Source organism: Monopterus albus, unplaced genomic scaffold (assembly GCF_001952655.1).
Source record: "Monopterus albus unplaced genomic scaffold, M_albus_1.0 scaffold356.1, whole genome shotgun sequence".
Lineage (NCBI taxonomy): Eukaryota > Metazoa > Chordata > Actinopteri > Synbranchiformes > Synbranchidae > Monopterus > Monopterus albus.
Window position 1 is genome coordinate 330,004 of NW_018128236.1, and position 21,030 is coordinate 351,033.

The following is a 21,030-nucleotide window of genomic DNA, read 5'->3' on the forward strand; positions in this document are numbered from 1 at the left end:
GCTCGGCGGGCTCCGCGCCGAGACAGGCGTCGCAGCGGGGGTGTGGGTTGCTGGGCAGGATGAAGCCCGTATTGCAGCCAGGACACTCGGTGACAGCGGGGCGGCGCCTTCACTCTTTAGTATTATCCATTTTGACGATGTTCATAGGACTGAACACTGAAGAAAAAGAGGGGAGTAGAGCTAAGGCCGCAGTGACATCTATATTACTGCTGCGGACGTAGTTGAGGACAGCCCAGTGCAGGGCACAGGGCGCGAAAGAATCTCTTCAGGACTGCGCATGCGCGAGGGATAAACCCAATAGCGACAGCTCTTAGAGGGCGAAGCCTATACGAAATAGAACTAAATACTAAACACATCCAAAATGCTGGAATGCAACAAACAAAAATCTATCACTTTAACTAAGTGTGATGTTTACTCTACCTGTTACACTTGTTTGTAAAATGTATAATAATAACAGGGTTTGCAGGCTGAAACTGTTTCAGGCTTGGCATCCTTTTTTGTGGCTGATAGAGTGACTGTGTTGCTCTGTTCATATTGCATACTTACTATCCTCACTCCTCAACATTACCTTGAGAAATCAGGGAGAAAATACATTCGAATGCTGACGAAATTGTTGACTCTCATCCCAATCACACTCAGCTGCTACCAAAGACAGTGTGTATTAGTTATCACTGCCTGATGTGACAGTAAACAGCAGTCAGACTCTGACCCTGAAATCTTGTCTCAGTATGTGATAAAGCAAAAGAAAAGCCATCAATCTCTCTTCAACTATAAGCAGATCAAATGATTTAGCAGTGTTCTGCATAATGACTTCAGCTGTTACTGACTCTACAGCAAGTTGATGGCTCATGAGTATGTGATAATGATAATTACTGCTAACGTATGCCACCACAACTGCTCTTCTCCTCATTCATTAGTATTACAGAACAAAATGACATTAGTATTCCATAATGTCACTGTCTAGTCAAAACCCTGCATCTCTAAAATTTGTGATTTTGAATTTTTATTGATAAACTGAAAGATCGAGTGTTCTCTTATGGGTTAAGAAAATTATTCTACTTCTTCAGCTAATTCAACTTTTAACAATTCATTTGGTTATTTGATGTATTTAAACAGTGAAAACTGTACTGTTTTCTTAGCTCATGAAAAGTAGATGCTTTGGAGACATGGGTTTTCACAGGACAGCAACAGTAGGCCATTGACTGCTGAAACGCAGCAATGCATTTAATTTTTATGACAGTTAAATTGTTCTTGTATGTCTTGTGCTCTTTTCCACCAGGTGATCACGATAGGAAAGCATGTAAAGGGATACCACTATATCATCGCCAACTTGGTGAGTCACTGTTTCTCTCTGGCTCAACCTAATCATTCACTTCTCAAGGCAAAGACACACCAAGCTGATGTGAAAGAACTAGCAGCGACATAGACCAACTGTTCCCTCATGTCGCCTTTGTCTGGCACTTGAACACACCACACAGACTACAGCCAAACGGTGACTAACATCTACGTACATTCTGCACCTGTGTGAAAAAAATAACTCCCCCTACCAGCAGGTGGTGATATCTGTATTCACTGTTCATGAAGGGGAAGAAGAAGAGCTAGACTGGAAATACAAGCTGTAAATAAAGCAGCTGCCATTCACAACAGCTGCTGTTTATAGCTGCTGCTAATAGAGAATATGTCTGATAAGAAGTTACAAATGACCGCCATTCTCTGCCCTGTGCTGTTTGGTTGTGAAAAAAATAGACGAGGTTGTGGTACCTTCTCTGCCATAGTTTGCTAGCTTTAGCTATCAAAACAGAACAATAACACATCTACTTGCAACTGCAATGCCTTGTGGGAGGCTCTTCGCTTGTGCAGTCAGTGCAAAGGGCAGAGTGCATGCAAGTAGGAAGTTCGGTTGATAGGCAGTTAGGCCATCCAATGGTTTTGTGTGTCCTGATTACAATTATTGGTCAGGCTTTTTTCAGCTCTGCCGCTGCCACAGATGATGGATATTTTTCTTTATGTTGTCAATGCATTTAATGTATTCATTGCCATCATGATGAAAAGAGAACTTCAAGATGTAACAAACAATGCTTCTAGAAAGAATCGCCAACTCTAGCTTTAATAGAATGTGTCTTAATAGTATTTGTCAGTTTTGGGAGACAGACTACATGCCCTGCATGGTCTGGGGCTCCCTCAATAAAATTTGGCAAGTCATCACTTGAAATTACAACTTTTTGTTGTTAATCTTGTTCCAGGGTTTTCTAGATGGAGACCTCTCTAAAATCCAGTATGGAGGCGCAAATGTGTCTGGGTTTCAGATAGTAGATTTTGACGATCCTGTGGTGGCCAAGTTTGACCAACGGTGGGAGGCTCTGGAAGAGAAGGAGTATCCTGGTGCTGATACACGGATCAGAGTAAGATTTGTACATTCAACCTTAGTTCATTGGATAAATTAGTGTGCATCATTCCAGAAAAATAAAGATGATTGAGGAGAATTCAGATTTTCTGGAGCAAGGATCACGGTGGCATACTCATGTTAATATCATTCCATTACATCTCCATTACATACCGTAGTCTTGTTGTGATGTTTACTGTAGAATTCAATATTCGGCATAATATGAACTACTTTTTAGGGCCCTATCTTTATGGCAGTGCACCAGCCAGCACAAGCAGCACTGTGACCGCTTGCTGACCTTGAAATTTTCTTTGTCCACGTGTAGTATTATAACACTCACTGCAGACCACATGATGTACAGCTGGGAGGTTCATTCAGATTAGGCTGCGCAAAGGAACCACTCCAACCAGCAGATGCATTTAAACTGGCATAAAAAGTACAAAAGTGTTTATTGTGATTAAATAGGTAAAGTCACCTGCATTTATCTACACCTTAATATCCATAGTGCATGACAGTCCACTGTGTTTACCTTGATTAACTAATGTGCAAATGCCACCAGGAGTGGGACCCATTAATCCTTTGTGCCACAGCATCCTTTCCAACTTAAAACAATTCAGTGATTTGTTGTGTTTTATTCCTGAAAATAAATACTGCCATGTCTGAAAATGATTACAAAAACCTACACTATCTGGCCTTGGCTGCAGATTTATTGCTTCTGTTTTTTCTGGGTTTTTTTTGTGTCACACCGCACCATCCATACAACACAGTTTACTGAAGAAGCTAGTCCTTCATGTGACTGAAAGAAAGCATATTTAAAAATCACACCCTCAGAGCTCACTGTATTTGACTTCAGCTAGTCTTTGTGCACATACTGTACTTGAACCAATGTAGCAGATGTGTGTGGAGATGCCCACACGGTCCATGTGCTCAATACTTGCCACTTTGCACTTTTTTGCTTGCACAATAAAAATTGGGCCATTTATTTTTAGAAAATTTGTGATTTTGATTAAAATTTAGCGAGTGTGTTTGACCCTTTGTCATATTTTTGTAATGAGTTACCAGAGAAACAGAAGCAGTTTAACAACTTAATCACTGTGGATGAAGGCTTTCAGAATTGAACCAAATGCCAAATTGGACCAATTGAATCACACCTTACATCCTACAAGAGCCACACTGCAGCCAGGACAAGGAGGATGAGCTCAGCCCTGACTTATTGGGTTATTAACATATTAATTATTTATGTCATTGTTTCTGTCTTTCAGTATACCTCAGCCCTCACTTATGATGCTGTCCACGTGATGACTGAGGCATTTCGCTTCCTTCACAAGCAGAGAATAGACATGAGTCGTCGTGGCAACAGCGGGGACTGTCTGGCCAATCCAGCAGTGCCCTGGGCACTGGGGGTGGAGATTGAACGTGCCCTCAAGCAGGTAACCATGGATTAGAACCTTCTCATTAAGAAGAAAAATAGACTACCCTAGTCCTGTAACAGGAGAGCATATAGTAGTTAGTGGTTAGTCTTTGTGAGGAAGACTATAGGTAGAAACAGAGACTGCATCAAAAACTCTTTTGTGTTTGATTGCTGGGAGAAAGCTTAGATGTCCAGGATGTAAGGCCATGTATATAGACCGACTTGATTGGCAGGATCCCAAAGCAGAGGCCCGTGGAACAAAAATGTGGTCATTTGGCAGAAAGTTCAACCTAGCTCCATGTTTTCTGCAACACAGTGCAGCATCATTTGGCAAGGCAATGTGATGACCAGTCAAATACATGCAAGCACACATTCCTGACACTGCTATGTACCATGAACACAACATCGACACAGTTACAAAAGAAGCCGTTGTGATAACATTACAGAGTTGTGAAATCTTGTCTCATATTATTATAAACCACTGTGCTTAATCTGCAGGCCCATTGATCTGTTACTCAGATTCATCTTGCTGGCTCATATTTGTTTTTCTTGCTGGCACAGCAGACAGCCCTTTCCCACCAACACAGCTCTTTGCCTTGTTTTAATGCAGGGCTGTTTTTGGTCCAAATGCCTAGTGAATGATAAGTGTCAGCTTTGCAGTCTTCCCAGGGGCTGGAAACTCTCACACTTCTGTATTCACCATTACAGTTTTCCGTCTCTGTGTCACACTGACCAAATAAATATATATATTTGATACGTGATATATTTGATACACGATACATCTCCACATTAAGAGAGGAGCTGTGTGCAACACATGGCACAACAGCAGCAACTCTGATGACGATTACAATTTTCTGTATTTATGGTAGGCTTACAAATATAAATGCTTTTCTGCACAGCAAACAGGCAGCTGCTGCATGCAGATTCACAATTTCTACAGTGAAACAAAGTGGCCTCGTTCAGTACCAGTCCAGCACCATCAGAGCTGTTGCTGTATTTTTATTTTCAGTTTTATTTTAGCTGTGCTTCATAATGCAGTAATATTTGCAGTAGTGTCGTTATTAGAAACATAATAGGATCTAGCCATAAGGATCTAGAAACATAATCACTGAAATAGTGAAATAGACTTTATTGTTGTTTTGGTTTACATTCATTGAAAACACCCCACTATATTTTCAAATAAAACATATCAGATTTTGCAGGTGGATTTCTTTAGTAATTTATTGAAATAAATGGGAAATTACTTCATACCTAATGCTTACATTGGTATTAATACTTTAACTGCATATTGAAACGCTGCAAATAAAAAAATCTTGAATATTTTTGTGCCCTAATTTAAAAACTTTACTTGAATATATGTGCATGTTGTGTATATGTGAATGTAGGTGCGTGTAGATGGGTTAACAGGGAACATTCAGTTTGACCAGTATGGAAAGAGAATCAACTATTCTGTCACGATCATGGAGCTAAAGAACAATGGACCTGTTAAGGTAATTGCACATTCAATTTGCCATCATGAATGCAATGAAGAACATGATAGCATGTAGCCATGCTGAAAATAAAAACTATTTCTCTCTCTCTATGTGTGTGTGCATTCTTAGATTGGCTATTGGAATGAACTGGATAAAATGGTTGTGACAAAATCAGACCTTTATCCTAATGACACCTTTGGAATGGAAAACAAGACGGTCATCGTTACAACTATACTGGTAATAAGTAAAAGGATGCAGTGACTTTGCCACCATGACACCCAATGGGAATGTGCAGGCCCAGTAAAAACTCCCAAGAATTTGTATTGGAAATAAGTAAAGGTACACAAGCTGTTCAGAGGATTCAGGATAAAGTGAGCTCAGACATAAGCAGCTACTAAAACAAAACAAAACAACAAAAAAGAGGCAGTTTTTCTATTAATTTTTTTTTCTTTACATGTTGTTTCTAAAGTTTAGTGCATTCAAGCTGTGCTCAACAAAGGTGTGGTCAAGAACACATTTCCACTCTGGTGGACAATAAAGTTGTATTGTATTGTAAACTGCAAAATAAGTGCTGGAACAAAAGTGGATAAAAGTATGGTACTAATTAATGGAAAGGCTGTTTTTTAAAACCAGAACAATCAGGTTGAGCATGAATTAACACTGCGCAATATGTGCAACGTGTGAACTATGAATAATATAATTCATAGTAAAGCATGCCATGTTGGAATAACTGTGACAAACAATAAGAACTATTCACTGTGTGTTTGTGTGTGTATGTAGGAAGCCCCCTATGTGATGCTTAAGAAGAATTCTGAGCTCTTTCAAGATAATGAACGTTATGAAGGTACAGTATGCTTGTATGTGTGTGTTTAATGATGCTACTTTTGGGTAGATGTTATGTGAAAGAAAAGCTGCTCTACTGTCTCTAGTGTTCTCTTAGACCTTCACATAGAGCTCCCCATAAATAACACAGCAATAGTACTGCCACCATCTAATGTAACACCATCATACAGCTTCTAAACCCAATGTGTATTTTCATACAATTCATACATAGTATCTGTTCATAATATATTGTAGTTTTGATGAAAAACTATCGCCACCATCAAACCCTGCTGAATATTTGTATATGCAGTTTTTGGGAGTTAGTCTAAAACTGATTTGTCTTCCTTGTGCACTGATACCAGGTTACTGCGTTGATCTGGCTGCAGAGATCGCAAAGCACTGTGGTATACGCTACCAGCTAAAGATTGTTGGAGATGGCAAGTATGGAGCCAGAGATGCAGAAACCAAGATCTGGAATGGTATGGTTGGAGAGCTAGTGTATGGGGTAAGGTTTAAAACACACACTCAATTTCACTAAAAGTCTCTTTGGCTACTGTTCAAAGTAGTGGTGAGGTATGTGAGTCTTGGTGAACACTAGGGTGTAAGATCAGCAAGTTGTCTTGGAAAGGCTGATTCTATATCAGCTGTTAACTAACTTTGGTCCCAGGCAGTGAGGAGAAAACAGATGGACAGATGGACCCCCACCACATAGGCCAGGCCTTCTCTGGTTTCTCTCAGCTAGGGGTTTTGCCTCATTACCCCCTTCTCACTTTTACATGAGGCCAGGCTCTGGCTTGTGTCTCAAAGACAGGTTTTTGCATAACGCCTTATCACACCATTCTCCCCACTGTCCTATCCCATACCAGATGGAAAACCAGAGGCTTATTGTAGCCAGGCTTCTCGACTTCAGGACCCCAACTGTCTTTCAGTTTGAATGGTGAAATATACAGTCTTTGACTTAACACCTCTGACCTCAGGTAAAATCTGATATAACTGTGACAACATAGGGCATCTTGTAATGCTGAATATATGTTCTAGACTTGAAGAATGTAGAATCCTATAATCGAATGGTGTGTGCAGTATCTAAAAGAAAGTTAGAAATGTTTGGTAAAAGCAGTGATAAAGTTGTTATTCATGTTTAATTAGTCACTGCAGGAAAAGACTCCTTCATTAATCTTCTTTCTCTTCTAACAGTGAAAATATTATATTGGCCATAATGTGAGCCAAAGGGTGTAGAATGTTCAATGAAACTACCAGAAATATTTTTTTTATATATGGTTTAAACCTACCTGATTCAGTGCAGTGTTTACATCTTATCTATTACAGAGGAAAGGCCGACATGTCCTTAACTAACCTTAGATGGGACCACTAGTGACCATGTGATTGGAAGTGGATACTACATTTATGGTGGCACAGCCTTTACAAATGACAGTTATATCAAAGATCTCCATGACAACAGAATCTGAAACAATCATAGGATGACACTCAGCCAATCAGACAACACCCAAGTCTAGTGAATAGCTGTTGATTCTGCCTTCCTTTGTTCTGAGTTCAATAAGGAGTTGTCTTTCAAAAATGTTTGTTTGTCCTGTCTTTTGTCCTCATTTATTTGTGTATTTGCATTTCATTCATTTTTGTTAAAATTGCACACTCGCCACACTACAATAAGTGCTTTCCTTATTTAGCAACGTTATTGTGATGTTTGAATTTTTTTCGTGTAAACAGCAATAAGTCTTAACGCATCAGGTTAAAGCCTTCAGCCAAGGAAGTTTTGTAGTCAGCCAAATTGTTTGTAAATTTGCAGATACATTTTCAGATCAACTCAGATATGCGGTTTTCTTCAAGACATCTCTAAAACACCACGCATAAGGACCATGCCTCCAGCCTTCACAGCTCCTGCACAAAGGCCACAACCAAAGAAGGAGAGAAATCTAACAACAAAAGAGGGAGACCCTCCGTTCGATGACGATGGACACATTCTGAATTTCAACCTAGAGAAGTCCCAGAACTTTGAACAACCACAACTCCACTCTGACCCAGAATGGGTCCCAAAAGCAACGTTTCTCTCCCAAAACGTGAAGCCTCGGAGTCCGGCTAACGGCTAACAGATAAGTGACCTCATGGATAGACTGATATCTCATAAAACAGTAGTCGCTCCTACAAAAGCCATAACCTCCAGAAACATAACTATTTTTCTCTTCAAATTCTTATCTAAATACTAGAATTTAGATCCATAATCTAATGTGATTTTAGACAATTTAACTCCTTTTCCACCTAACTAATAGCTTACTCATTCATTCATTCACAAATACATTTATCCTTTTGTTCAACTGTACCATGTCATACATTTTACATCCCGATTACCTATTGCGTTCTTGTACATATATAAATAAACTTATTTAGATTAGAACTGGCTTCCTCTTGTGTCTTATTTTATCTCTTTTATTCTCAGTAACTAGAATTAATTGATTAATAAATGCATTGTTAGTGTGGCTTGCTTCATCAGCCTGGCGCTCTTGTTTAGGAATTATTAAAATGAATCATAAATTGCAGTCAAATCTGCTACAATGGGCTCTTTTTTCCTGCCAGCACAATTTCTTTAAAGCTTCAAATGCAGTTGGCATACAGTTTTCCTCAGGCATGTCTGTATTTTTGGTGCATTTGTGTGTTTGGTATTTTCCTGCAATGAATGAGTGCACTTGTGTTGAGGTGGGAGGAGAGGTGTAGTTGACGCCGCGTTCATGCTTATCAGATAGTGCAGTGCAATTTTGGTGCTCATTTTGACCCAAAAAAATTGATAATGATAACACTTGCTCAGACCATAAGCACACACACTGGGAAGCAGGAGAGCAGGTACTCACATGTATGTTAATAGCCACTAAGGGTTGCATGACTTCTAAATTTTTAGAGTTCACCATTCTGTAATAAAGTGATGGTGATGTTGACTAATCACTGATGATGTCATCACCCCACCACTACCAACACACATACACAACAGAGCAAGTTAGTACTGGAGTCAGCTGTTCAACCAGGTCCCACTGTGATGTTATCAGAGTGACCTTTGGACACTTGGGAGGATATTTATCAAACCAGTTGCAAATTACCATGAGGTGCACAAAATATTGTGGGTCTGCACTTTTTCAATTCAAATGACACTCCACATCACCCCTGTATCCCCTGCTTTCTTTTTTACACTTCAAGTCTTTTTCCCCAGTGCACTTAGTGAAGCATAATTTCCACATAAAGCTCTTTAAATCACACAAATTCTCTTTTACTTTATGTTGCAAACTTATAGCGTATCTGTTATGACTGATCAGGCTCCTGTGGTGACACTGCTCATTTTGGTTTTACTTTCCCTTGCCTTTTGTAACAGGATGGGGAAAAAATACCAAAACCATTTAAAAATAAACTATTAAATCCAAAACTGACCTCACAGAATTCAGTTTGAATAATTTACTGTAAAATTATCTGAAGTTATTGTACTTGGCATATTTTTGAGGTTTTCAGGCCCATCTAATCATATAGCTACTCTAGCTAGCATAGCCCTGGCCTCCAATGCTGCTGTGAGGAACCTTGGAGTCATATTTGACCAGGATATGTCCTTTAAATCACACATAAACCAAGTCTCTAGAACTGTCTTCTTTCACCTGTGCTATATCTCAAAAATCAGAAGCATCCTTTCTCAAAGTGATGCTGAAAAACTGGTCCATAGGTGGCATAGATGTTGATAAATGGGTGGATGGTTGGGAGATCACATTACAGTAATCAGAAGGTTAGGTTAGCTGAGGAAGGTACTATATGTAGGTGATGATAACTGAGCTGACTAGATGTTTAGTATGGGTGATAAGGTTAGTGAGGTTGGTAACACCCTACTTCTGGAGGGTGCAAAGCATAGTTTACATGTGCCAGCACTTTTTTGATATTGGTCATGGTAGTTTGGGAATGCTTTGGAAAGTTATTTCAAGGCAACACTTGAATGCATCTCTGTGTTTTGTGAGTGCTTTCTATTTCATATTTTATTTGGTATTACAACTTAAACTGTTAAAATATCACTATAATGCAATAAATAAAACTAAAGGTAAACATAAAAGGCATCAGCAATGAAAGGAGTGCATGCATGAGTGGCAGGTATGTTGTGGAAGTGTTGAATGTGCAAAACCAAAAGAAGAAGTTGTAGGGTGGATGGATGGAAGGAAAAGACAAGAGTGAGTCCATGGAGCATCTTTTAGCCTACTGTTTGCCAATAGGTTTTATATTTATGCCTTTACCCCTTTACACAGTCAACTCAGGTCCACGAGGAAACCATAATGCCACGCAATCTCATTCTGTCTTTGTCTTTCCAACAGAAAGCAGATATAGCAGTTGCTCCCCTGACGATCACTCTTGTCCGTGAAGAGGTGATAGATTTCTCCAAACCCTTCATGTCTTTGGGAATCTCCATAATGATCAAAAAGCCACAGAAATCCAAACCAGGCGTCTTCTCCTTTCTGGACCCACTTGCCTATGAAATCTGGATGTGCATTGTCTTTGCCTATATTGGAGTTAGCGTTGTACTCTTTCTGGTAAGCGAGTCTCTTTATGTGTGTAGATGTGTTTTGTTCCCACCAAAAACTCTCAACATTCAAGATTCGAAGTGTTTGTCATATGCACAGTATGGAAATATGTTTCCCTGCACAATGAAATTCTTACTTTGCATCCACACTGAATGCCAAACAACACAAGTGAAATATAAAGTAGATAAATAACATTAAGATCTAAAGGCACTTTAAAAAGTGAGTGAAAAGAAATATAATAAGTATATAAAAAATATATAATGAGAACACAACGAGAGATAACATATTCTACATCGGAGCGGTAGCTGCAATAGTCAGGAGTAATGAGAACACAATAAGAGATAATTTATTCTACATCGAAGCTGTATGTGCAATAGTCAGCAGTGGGTCTGCAATTATACATGTGTAGTTATGCATCTGCAACTGAGCATGTAAACAGTACAGGTGCAATTACATGAAGTAATCCCTGATTGGAAACCCCTGTCAGCTGTTTAGGAGTCTGATAGCAGTTGGAAAGAAAGAGTTTTTCAGTCTAGAAGTCCTGTATTTCACACTTCTCAACCTCTGGCCTGAGGGTAGAGGTGTGGACAGCCCATGCTGGGGGTGGGTGGGGTCTTTGAGGATGGAGGCAGCTCTCCTGCAGACTCTGTGCTGGTAGATACTCTGCAGGGAGGGCAGGGGAGTCCTGGTGATCTTTTCCACAGTCTTTACCACTCTCTGCAGGGGGTCCAGAGCAGTAGTGTTGCCATACCAGGTACTAAACTGTTACCATGGCTTTCACAGCATAGGTGGAACCTCACAATATGATTCAGATATTAGTAATGGACATACTGTGTGTGTGACGACAGCTGTAGTGATTGCAGTTGATGTTTATATGTTCCATCACTTGGACTTGAAATAAACAAAATCACATAAAAATGTTGCTGATCTGCAGAGACAGCCTGCTAATGGCCCATAGACAAGACTCCCACAGTTTAACCAACTTAACCTTGAAGTATCTGCTCCCCACTTAAAACTTAGAACTTTTGCCAACTCTTGAAGTGTTTATCTGTATATAGTCATATGATTCAGTGTTCCTCTGGGGTAAGGGTGTGGATTCGATCTTATTGTTGAAGGGGTCTCTGACTACCAAGCTGATGGTCAGGTATTGGCCGTCATTGGTGAGTGTCTGTCTGGACTCGTCCTCCTGGTGTGTCCCACACCAGTGGCACTAGTTGATCCCTGTTGGCAGCCTTTTGGCTAATTCAACATGTTAAATTGGTGTTGGCTGGTTAGGCCTCATCTGTGAGAGAGAGACCACTCTGATTGGCTGTTCAGCTTTGTGAATCAATGCACAAGAAGAGAACAGTTCAGGAAAGCCCCTTCAGCCGGTCACTGTAGTATCCATGATTTTACCCATTTAGTCTGGTTTCTTCTTGTTTTTATCTCAACAACCTCCTTTCTTCATCCACAACCAAAATACCAAGGGCAGAGAACACAAGTGTCATTTGTAATTTCTTATCAGACATATTCTCAATTACGTAGAAGCAGCTATAAACAGAAGCTTTTTTGAATGAGATGTGTTTTGTTTATAGCATATACTACCACAGTCTAGCTCTTATTGTTTCCCTTTCTGAATGGCAAATAGAGATACTGCCACCTGCTGGTAGGGAGAATTATTTCTGTCATGCAGGCGCAGAACACACATGGTAGCTGGCCTTTGGCTGTAGTCTGTGTGGTGTGTTCATCACTTTTTCAACCCAGCTGGCCCATACAAAGCCTATGTGAGGCAATGGAGCAGTTGGCCTTCATTGGTGCTAGTTCTTTTATATGGGCTTGGTGTGTCTCTGCCCTTACAAGCACTAGTCATATTACACAGTTCCTCATTATCACCTGCTGTGAGGTAATGAACAATCTGATGGTCTGAAAAATACAATTGCTCCTGGAGAGAATTACCTCAAACCAAACATACTTAGTACCTGCAGTGTGGTCACATATTCTGTCACATTGGACAGTGGACAATAACCCTTCAGCATTCAACAATACATAAATCTGTGGGGTAGTAGAAAGTTTTCTTCTGTATTTATTTCTTGTTAAGATGCCACAGTGCAATACAAACCCAACTGAGCTGTTTCAATGTCTATTTTATTGTCATTTGTATTCTTGCCCCATTCTTTGTCCGTCAATGGCTCTGACTCTCCCTTGCACTAAACATTTTGTCTTGCTTATTTCCCAGTAAAGTAGTGAGGCTTTTGAATGTAAGCATATATGATTTGTACACAGAGACGTGAACCCACAAACAGACTTGTAATGGAAGATTACTTATATTAAGTGCCTTTCTACAATGCATACTTGTATGGGCACCTTTGCCTGTTAGGTGTGTCATAGATTTTAGGGAGTCTGCATCAAATGGGAGAGCAACTGTATGATGTACCAGCAGAGATCTGAAGGTGTTGGTGTGTAATTAATGCTGGAATCTTGTAACTTGAAGACTCTGGATAGATGTTCACACAGTCCAGCCATCCCAGTCCCACAGCAGTGTGTGTTCTGGTCTTAAGTTGGTTTAAGATTCCTATAATTCACTCCTTGTACCTGCTGGGCCCAAGTGCTGACCTGCTGAAACACCCTCTCTCTATCCTCACAGAGGACAGAGTCCACTTCTTTGGTCAACATTGAAATTTCTTGACATCTATTGTATTGTCTTGAAAATTTGTACAAACATTCATGGTCCCCAGAGAATTAATCTTGCTGACTTTGTTGATCACTGACCTTTATCTGTAGAGCCATCATCAGGTCAAAAATGTAAAGCTATGGGGATAAACAGTTCACACCCAGTATTGAGTGTAGATCACCTGCATTTAGGCAGTGCCCACAGCCCATCACATGTAAAATAAAAGTAGACTGACAAAAACATATTTAAAAACATTCAGGTTGCAGTTACATGTGTATAGCACAGCTTTAGGCCTAGCAGTTATGTGGCCTGTGTAGACAGCTGTATTTATTCTAATAGAATCTGTTTGTTCATTGCATGTGAAACAGATTCGGAAAAATGTGACTGAAGCACCTCCAGTAACAAAGCCTCTAGTCCTGTTTATTTTTTTGTGTAGCGCAACAGCTGTTATAATTGTATCCACTCTTTCAGTAATCTCAAACATGTTCATTTTTTACCTCAGTTATCAAGGAGTTGAGTTTAGTCTAACTCCATCTGCTAATGAAGACAGTGAGATGTAGTTGAAAATTATGGAAAATTATGGAAAATGCTACTCAGTGGACCTTGAATTAAGCTTTTTAACAGTGTTTTTTAAATCAAACTACTATTTTAAGGCAAAGAATGAAGTTTAATCAAACTTAAACAAACATTTAATAGATATTATAAAGTGTCAGGGAAGAAGAGTTTTACATGAAACATGCACAACACACAAATATATGCTAGTAATGCAATATAATGTGCAGATTTTATGGCTGCAAATTTCTGATTCTCAATGATGTGCCACACATTTATACAATATAGTTTGAAAGCAGATATATTCTTTGAAAATAAGGTTGGACAAGCTAAAATTGGTCATCCACACCAGTGAAATCACAACTTGTGACTTAACCTTTCCCGCTGCCTGTTCATTTAACTTTTGCTTTTGTCACTACAAGATCTTGCTTGTCTACATTATCCTGTATGACAATCTACACCTTTCTGCCAAAGTAAAAGTGTGTGTTTTCATGTAAGTACAGTCCAAAAAATCCCCCCAAAATAATACATAAATGCTCATATTACCCTGTAGGTGTCCAGATTCAGTCCTTATGAGTGGACACTAGAGGAGCCAGAGGATGGAGCGTTGCCACTAACAACCGAATCCACCAATGAGTTCGGGATCTTTAACTCCCTTTGGTTTTCTTTGGGTGCTTTCATGCGCCAGGGCTGTGACATCTCACCAAGGTTGGTATGCCAGTTAAACCATAACTCGTTACTCCACATTCCTTTAGTATGAATGAATATGAATAAAGAGTTTCTGATCTTTTCTGTTAACCATGGTTTTTCTTCACAGCTGCTGTTGACACTGGCATAGGGTTTGTTTCTGAGGTTGTAGTTATAAATTGAGCTGTATTGGACTACACTACGTACAGTGGTGTGAAAAAGTGTTTGCCCCCTTACTGATTTCTTATCTTTTTGCATGTTTGTCACACTGTAATGTTTCAGATCGTCAAACAAAGTTATATATTAGTCAAAGATAACACAAGTAAACACATCATGCAGTTTTTAAATGAAGGTTTTTATTATTAAGGGAAAACAAAATCCAAAACTATATAGCCCTGTGTGAACAAGTGTTTGCCCCCTAAACCTAATAACTGGTTGGGCCACCCTTAGCAGCAACAACTGCAATCAAGCGTTTTCGATAACTTGCCATGAGTCTTTTACAGCGCTGTGGAGGAATTTTGGCCCACTCATCTTTGCAGAATTGTTGTAAGTCAGCCACATTGGAGGGTTTTCGGGCATGAACTGCCTTTTTAAGGTCATGCCACAGCATCTCAATTGGATTCAGGTCAGGACTTTGACTAGGCCACTCCAAAGTCTTCATTTTGTTTTTCTTCAGCCATTCAGAAGTGGACTTGCTGGTGTGCTTTGGATCATTGTCCTGCTGCAGAACCCAAGTTCGCTTCAGCTTGAGGTCACAAACGGATGGCCGGACATTCTCCTTCAGGATATTTTGGTACACAGCAGAATTCATGGTTCCATTTATCACAGCAAGTCTTCCAGGGCCTGAAGCAGCAAAACAGCCCCAGACCATCCCATTACCACCACCATATTTTACTGTTGGTATGATGTTCTTTTTCTGAAATGCGGTGTTACTTTTACGCCACACATAATGGGACACACACCTTCCAAAAAGTTCAACTTTTGTCTCGTCTGTCCACAGAGTATTATCCCAAAAGTCTTGGGGATCATCAAGATGTTTTCTGGCAAAACTGAGACGAGCCTTTATGTTCTTTTTGCTCAGCAGTGGTTTTCGTCTTGGAACTCTGCCATGCAAACCATTTTTGCCCAGTCTCTTTCTTATGGTGGAGTCATGAACACTCACCTTAACTGAGGCAAGTGAGGCCTGCAGTTCTTTGGATGTTGTTGTGGGGTCTTTTGTGACCTCTTGGATGAGTTGTCGCTGTGCTCTTGGGGTAATTTTGGTCGGCCGGCCACTCCTGGGAAGGTTCTCCACTGTTCCATGTTTTCGCCATTTGTGGATAATGGCTCTCACTGTGGTTCGCTGCCGTCCCAAAGCTTTAGAAATGGCTTTATAACCTTTTCCGGACTGATAGAGCTCCATTATTCTCTTTCTCATTTGTTTTTGAATTTCTTTGGATCTCGGCATGATGTCTAGCTTTTGAGGATCTTTTGGTCTACTTCACTTTGTCAGGCAGGTCCTATTTAAGTGATTTCTTGATTGCGAACAGGTGTGGCAAGAGAAATTGAACTCAGGTGCGATAAACCAGTGTTTTGACAGGGGGGCAAACACTTGTTCACACAGGGCTCTATAGTTTTGGATTTTGTTTTCCCTTAATAATAAAAACCTTCATTTAAAAACTGCATGATGTGTTTACTTGTGTTATCTTTGACTAATATATAAATTTGTTTGACGATCTGAAACATTACAGTGTGACAAACATGCAAAAAGATAAGAAATCAGTAAGGGGGCAAACACTTTTTCACACCACTGTACAGTATATTGAGAGGTTTTGTAATAATTCACTCTGATTAATATGCATGAGGGTGATAGAATGCTAGACCATCTCTGAGTGTTTGATATTTTCCATGTCACTAAGTCATTAAACATAATTTATGATTTGTCATTATGCAGAATCTGGGAAGCATATTATTCTCTTCAAGTGCAGTTAGCAAATGCTAATAATAGTGGCAAGATAAAGTACACGAACCCTTTGGAATGACCTGGTTTTCAGCATTAATTGATCATAAAATGTGGTCTGATCTTAATTCAAGTCACATGCAAAAGTAATGTGCTTAATCTAATAACACGTGTAATTGTAACCTTTGATGTCTCCCTCCAACATTTTACTTAAACAGTCAACAGTCAGTAACATTGTCACAAAGGGCAGATTTAACAGGTCAAAGGCCTTCAGTCATTCTACGAAACACAATACTCATCACCTTCCCAGCTAGCCTATGGAGTCATCATCTGATCTCAAGTTTATGAGATTGTAATACACCATACCTTATTTGTGTTCTGTGTTTGTGTGTGCAGGTCTCTGTCAGGTCGCATAGTGGGGGGGGTGTGGTGGTTTTTCACTCTGATCATTATCTCATCATACACTGCCAACCTGGCTGCCTTCCTGACGGTGGAGCGGATGGTTTCTCCCATCGAAAGTGCTGAAGACCTGGCTAAACAGACAGAGATAGCATATGGAACCCTGGACTCTGGTTCCACTAAGGAGTTCTTCAGGGTAAGGGCTTCTTCAGGGTCACACCAATAGAAGTGATTGCAGGGTACCACTAATGAAACCTATAGTTTCAAATGAATTGATGGAAGGATGCATACATAAGGGAGACAAGTTAAAGGACTGGTCATCATGTTATGTTGTGTGTTAGTAAGATGCTGTTCCAGTACAAGCCCGAGGCCAGCTTCATGCTCCTTGCCATAGAGAGTGTGGAAGTCTGCTGGAGGGATGACAAGCATTCATCCAAATGAGATTCTTTTTATGTTTTCAAACATGTCTGGTTCCCCAATGGTTTATGTGACCAATCTATGTCAGCTTGCCAGTTCCCACATCCAGAAAGGTTAAGAACCCCATTGTACACACTGAAACACCAAGCTGTTTTGGAAAAGCTGTATTTGGATGATAGAAAAATACATTTTTATTCTGGGTGGAGAATGTAAATAGAGAAAAATGTCTGTTTAACCAGCTCTCCCTCCACCACTTGTTCTCCTGACACTTCCCCTTCATCCATCTAGGCGCTGTATACATACCTGGTCTTTGCAGATTTAAGTGTTTCAGTTGCTAAAATGGTAGTTAAGCAGCATCAAGTGTACCTTTGTTTTATGTTGAGCAACCTCAACAGAATACAATGCATCTTTCTTGTAATCTATTTGAATCCCCTTTAAATAGGATTAATAAAGTAAGTCAGTGTCACAGTTCTGTAGGTGTACTGCACCCTCACTAGAATATAGTCACATCAGGTTAACCTTCAGTAGGAAAGCTTTATCTGCCACAAAGAGGACTCGGGACTAGAGTAGATGGAAAGTGAAGCTTGCCATGGAAATTGGCTTCTTGAAAACATCCAAGCATCACTGTCACTGCCATGTGCCCCCTGGTCCTCACTTGAAGTAGCAATTATATTTGTAGAAGGAACTCCCACTGTTAGCTGCTGCATGAATCCTGACGTGTATTGTCTATTGTGCCAGCACAGTTTGGGTAGTTCAACAAATAGTGGAACTCTTTCTGAATATGCTTCCACTGATCTTCATTTGGGAAGGCACAAATTGTGTTTTAGCAATGTCCATATAGCTGTGCTCAAACCATTTGTCTATACAGCCAGTAAATGCAGGTCCCAGTGTAATGTAGACTATACTTGAAAAAGCTGAGGGTAATGGCAAGCCACTCATCCAGAGATAAGTGGGCTAATTTGAATGAGTATGTCATCCAAAGCTCTGGTGGATATGAGAATATTGATGGTGTTTCTTGTCATCAATTTCTCTCATTGGAAGTATGAAAGAAAAACATTTGTCATCACATTGTTCTTTATTTAGGAGTCCATGAAAAATACCCTTGATATGTAATGTTTATTTTAATTTACTTATGACAAATAAAATGAGTGAGTGAGAGAGGTGGGGTAAATCTGGCATGAGAGGGAAGCATCAAGACTGAATCACTCCTTACAGATCAAACTAAGAAGAAAGAAATTTGCATATAAACGGTAAACAAATCAACAGAGAAGAGTATACACTGAGCTGGAAAAAAAATCTTTAGTCTAAAATTGTAAAGAAAAGAGATGAATTGAGAATGAAAACTGGTTGACACTGAGTTGAAATTAAAACATTTTAAGTTTGAATCAGCAATCGGCATTAAAACATTTGCTATTGTAAATATTGTTTGCCTACTTACAAGCTAGTGAGACACGTATCTGTCAGCGCTTTTACTGTTACGGTTTAGTCCCCCTCACCAGGAGGGTAAGGGAGAACTGAGGTAGGACTCATGGGCATTGCTAAACTTGAAGCGTTACTGGGGTACAGCCCCCACCATTGCATCCCAATGATTACCTGCCTCCTTATTTAGACCTCTGGCAGACGCTTCGTCGTCGCCAGAGCATTACCTTACTTAACTAACATAACTCGCATACCCCGTAACAGACCTATTTTCATGGTATGTATTATACGTCATTTTGTTTTCCATGCTGACAGTTCCTGTGCTGTGGATCACATTTTGTATGTTGGTTAATTGTTTTGTGTTATACGTAATTTTGTTTTCCACGCTGACAGTTCCTGTGCTGTGGATCTCATTTTGTACGTTGGTTATTTGTTTTGTGTTATACATCTCTGGACATTCCACGCTGACAGTTCCTGTGCTGTGGATGTCCTTTTTTGTTCGCCAGTCCTCCTGGTTAGTTGTCAATTCACCTGTCCGTCCTGATCCTCCCACTCTCCTGGTTTCTGCCGTTAGCTTGTCTACTCCCCTGGTCGTCCTGGTCTCCTCCACCATCTCTGCCCTACTTTGCTGGTTTTTGTACATGGACTGTACATGGATACGTTGTTTTGTTGTTACTGTCCATTCCCCACCATTAAACCTCCCTTTTTTAACTAGCACCTGGGTTGGCAATCTTGAGTCCAACCTCAGTTCTCCTGGTGAGGGGGACTAACCTTAACAGATACATACATACAGTTGTTATACACACGAATAATTAATAAGTACTCCCTCAGAGTACCACAAAAGTGGTTTAATTTTTATCAAATGTAATTTTTCATTTTACATTTTCAAAGAATAAACACATGAATGCTACCAAAAACAGAGGACATAAACATGTCCAAATATGACTTCAGCAACTACAAATTAATATCATATCCTACACATTCTATACACAAAGTAAAGCTAAATATTTCCCCAAGCTTAAAAGCGTCTTGTCCACCAAATCTAAGCAGTTAAGTTCCCTTTTTGTGCAATAAAGTGTAGCACCTATTCTTCATTTTGGCAAACCTGTCAATAACTTGACTCTCACTCAGTTTACAAAGTTCTTCCTGCTCAACTGATAAGACAGCAAGATGGTGAAGCCTGTCTTGGCCCATTGTGCACCTCAGCCAAGTGTGGAGTCGTCTCAGTGCGCTGAATGACCGTTCACAGCTACACATAGACCTGCAAGTCCATTAGCTGTAGCTCATTTGTCAACAACATTTGTCTTACCTCCCTCAAACTCATCTCTCCTTTCTGCTTCCCTCTCTTTGCCTCAAAAAAACAAGAATTTTCTGATATCCATCTACAGGAGGAATTAGTCATTGTTCAGATAGTATAGCTAGCACAACGTTTCACAGCGTTTTCATACATTATCTTACCTGCTCGTCGCGCGACGTACACTGATTGGCATTTGAAACGTGCGCACGGTCGGTATACATGGGCACGCCGCGCGGGAACATAGTTTCCACGCGCAGCTGCAGCATCGTTTTTGCAGCGTTATTGCAGCACGTTTTTGTTTTTATTGTGTTTATTTTACGTGCGTCAATTGGTTTATTGACTGTCTTGCATTTAGTTTTTCTGAAGAAAGGTCTAATAAAAACCCTTACAAATATGGGAATGTATTTACTGGGGCACAGCTGATTTACACTAGGGCACGTGCCCCAGTACAAGTGGTCTAGCGACGCAGATGGTAGGACTCAATGTACAGACCCAGGTGCTAGTGAAAAAAGGTGATTTATTAAAGAGCACAAATAGAGTAACTGAGTCAACGTACAGTGGGTACGGAAAGTATTCAGACGCCCGTAAATTTTTCACTCTTTGTTATATTGCAGCCATATGCTAAAATCATTTAAGTTCATTTTTTCCTCATTAATGTACACACAGCACCCCATATTGACAGAAAAACACAGAATTTTTGACATTTTTGCAGATTTATTAAAAAAGAAACTGAAATATCACATGGTCATAAGTATTCAGCCCCTTTGCTCAGTATTTAGTAGAAGCACCCTTTTGAGCTAATACAGCCATGAGTCTTTTTGGGAATGATGCAACAAGTTTTCACACCTGCATTTGGGGATCCTCTGCCATTCCTCCTTGCAGATCCTCTCCAGTGCTGTCAGGTTGGATGGTAAACGTTGGTGGACAGCCATTTTCAGGTCTCTCCAGAGATGCTCAATGGGGTTTAAGTCAGGGCTCTGGCTGGGCCATTCAAGAACAGTCACAGAGTTGTTGTAAAGCCACTCCTTC

At 40.0% G+C, this 21,030-nt stretch overlaps 1 protein-coding gene across 6 annotated transcripts in view; it reads left to right on the forward strand.

The window, feature by feature from the left end:
• LOC109975013 (glutamate receptor 2-like) overlaps positions 1-21,030 on the forward strand; it is a 122,479-nt gene that overhangs the window by 58,461 nt on the left and 42,988 nt on the right. For all 6 annotated transcript variants that reach the window (XM_020625521.1, XM_020625519.1, XM_020625522.1 and 3 more), the window contains 10 exons: positions 1,280-1,333; positions 2,244-2,402; positions 3,646-3,813; positions 5,180-5,284; positions 5,396-5,503; positions 6,047-6,110; positions 6,451-6,593; positions 10,435-10,650; positions 14,397-14,551; positions 16,866-17,064. In XM_020625521.1, the coding sequence (XP_020481177.1) occupies positions 1,280-1,333; positions 2,244-2,402; positions 3,646-3,813; positions 5,180-5,284; positions 5,396-5,503; positions 6,047-6,110; positions 6,451-6,593; positions 10,435-10,650; positions 14,397-14,551; positions 16,866-17,064 (1,371 nt within the window). The remainder of the gene's footprint in view (positions 1-1,279; positions 1,334-2,243; positions 2,403-3,645; positions 3,814-5,179; positions 5,285-5,395; positions 5,504-6,046; positions 6,111-6,450; positions 6,594-10,434; positions 10,651-14,396; positions 14,552-16,865; positions 17,065-21,030) is intronic.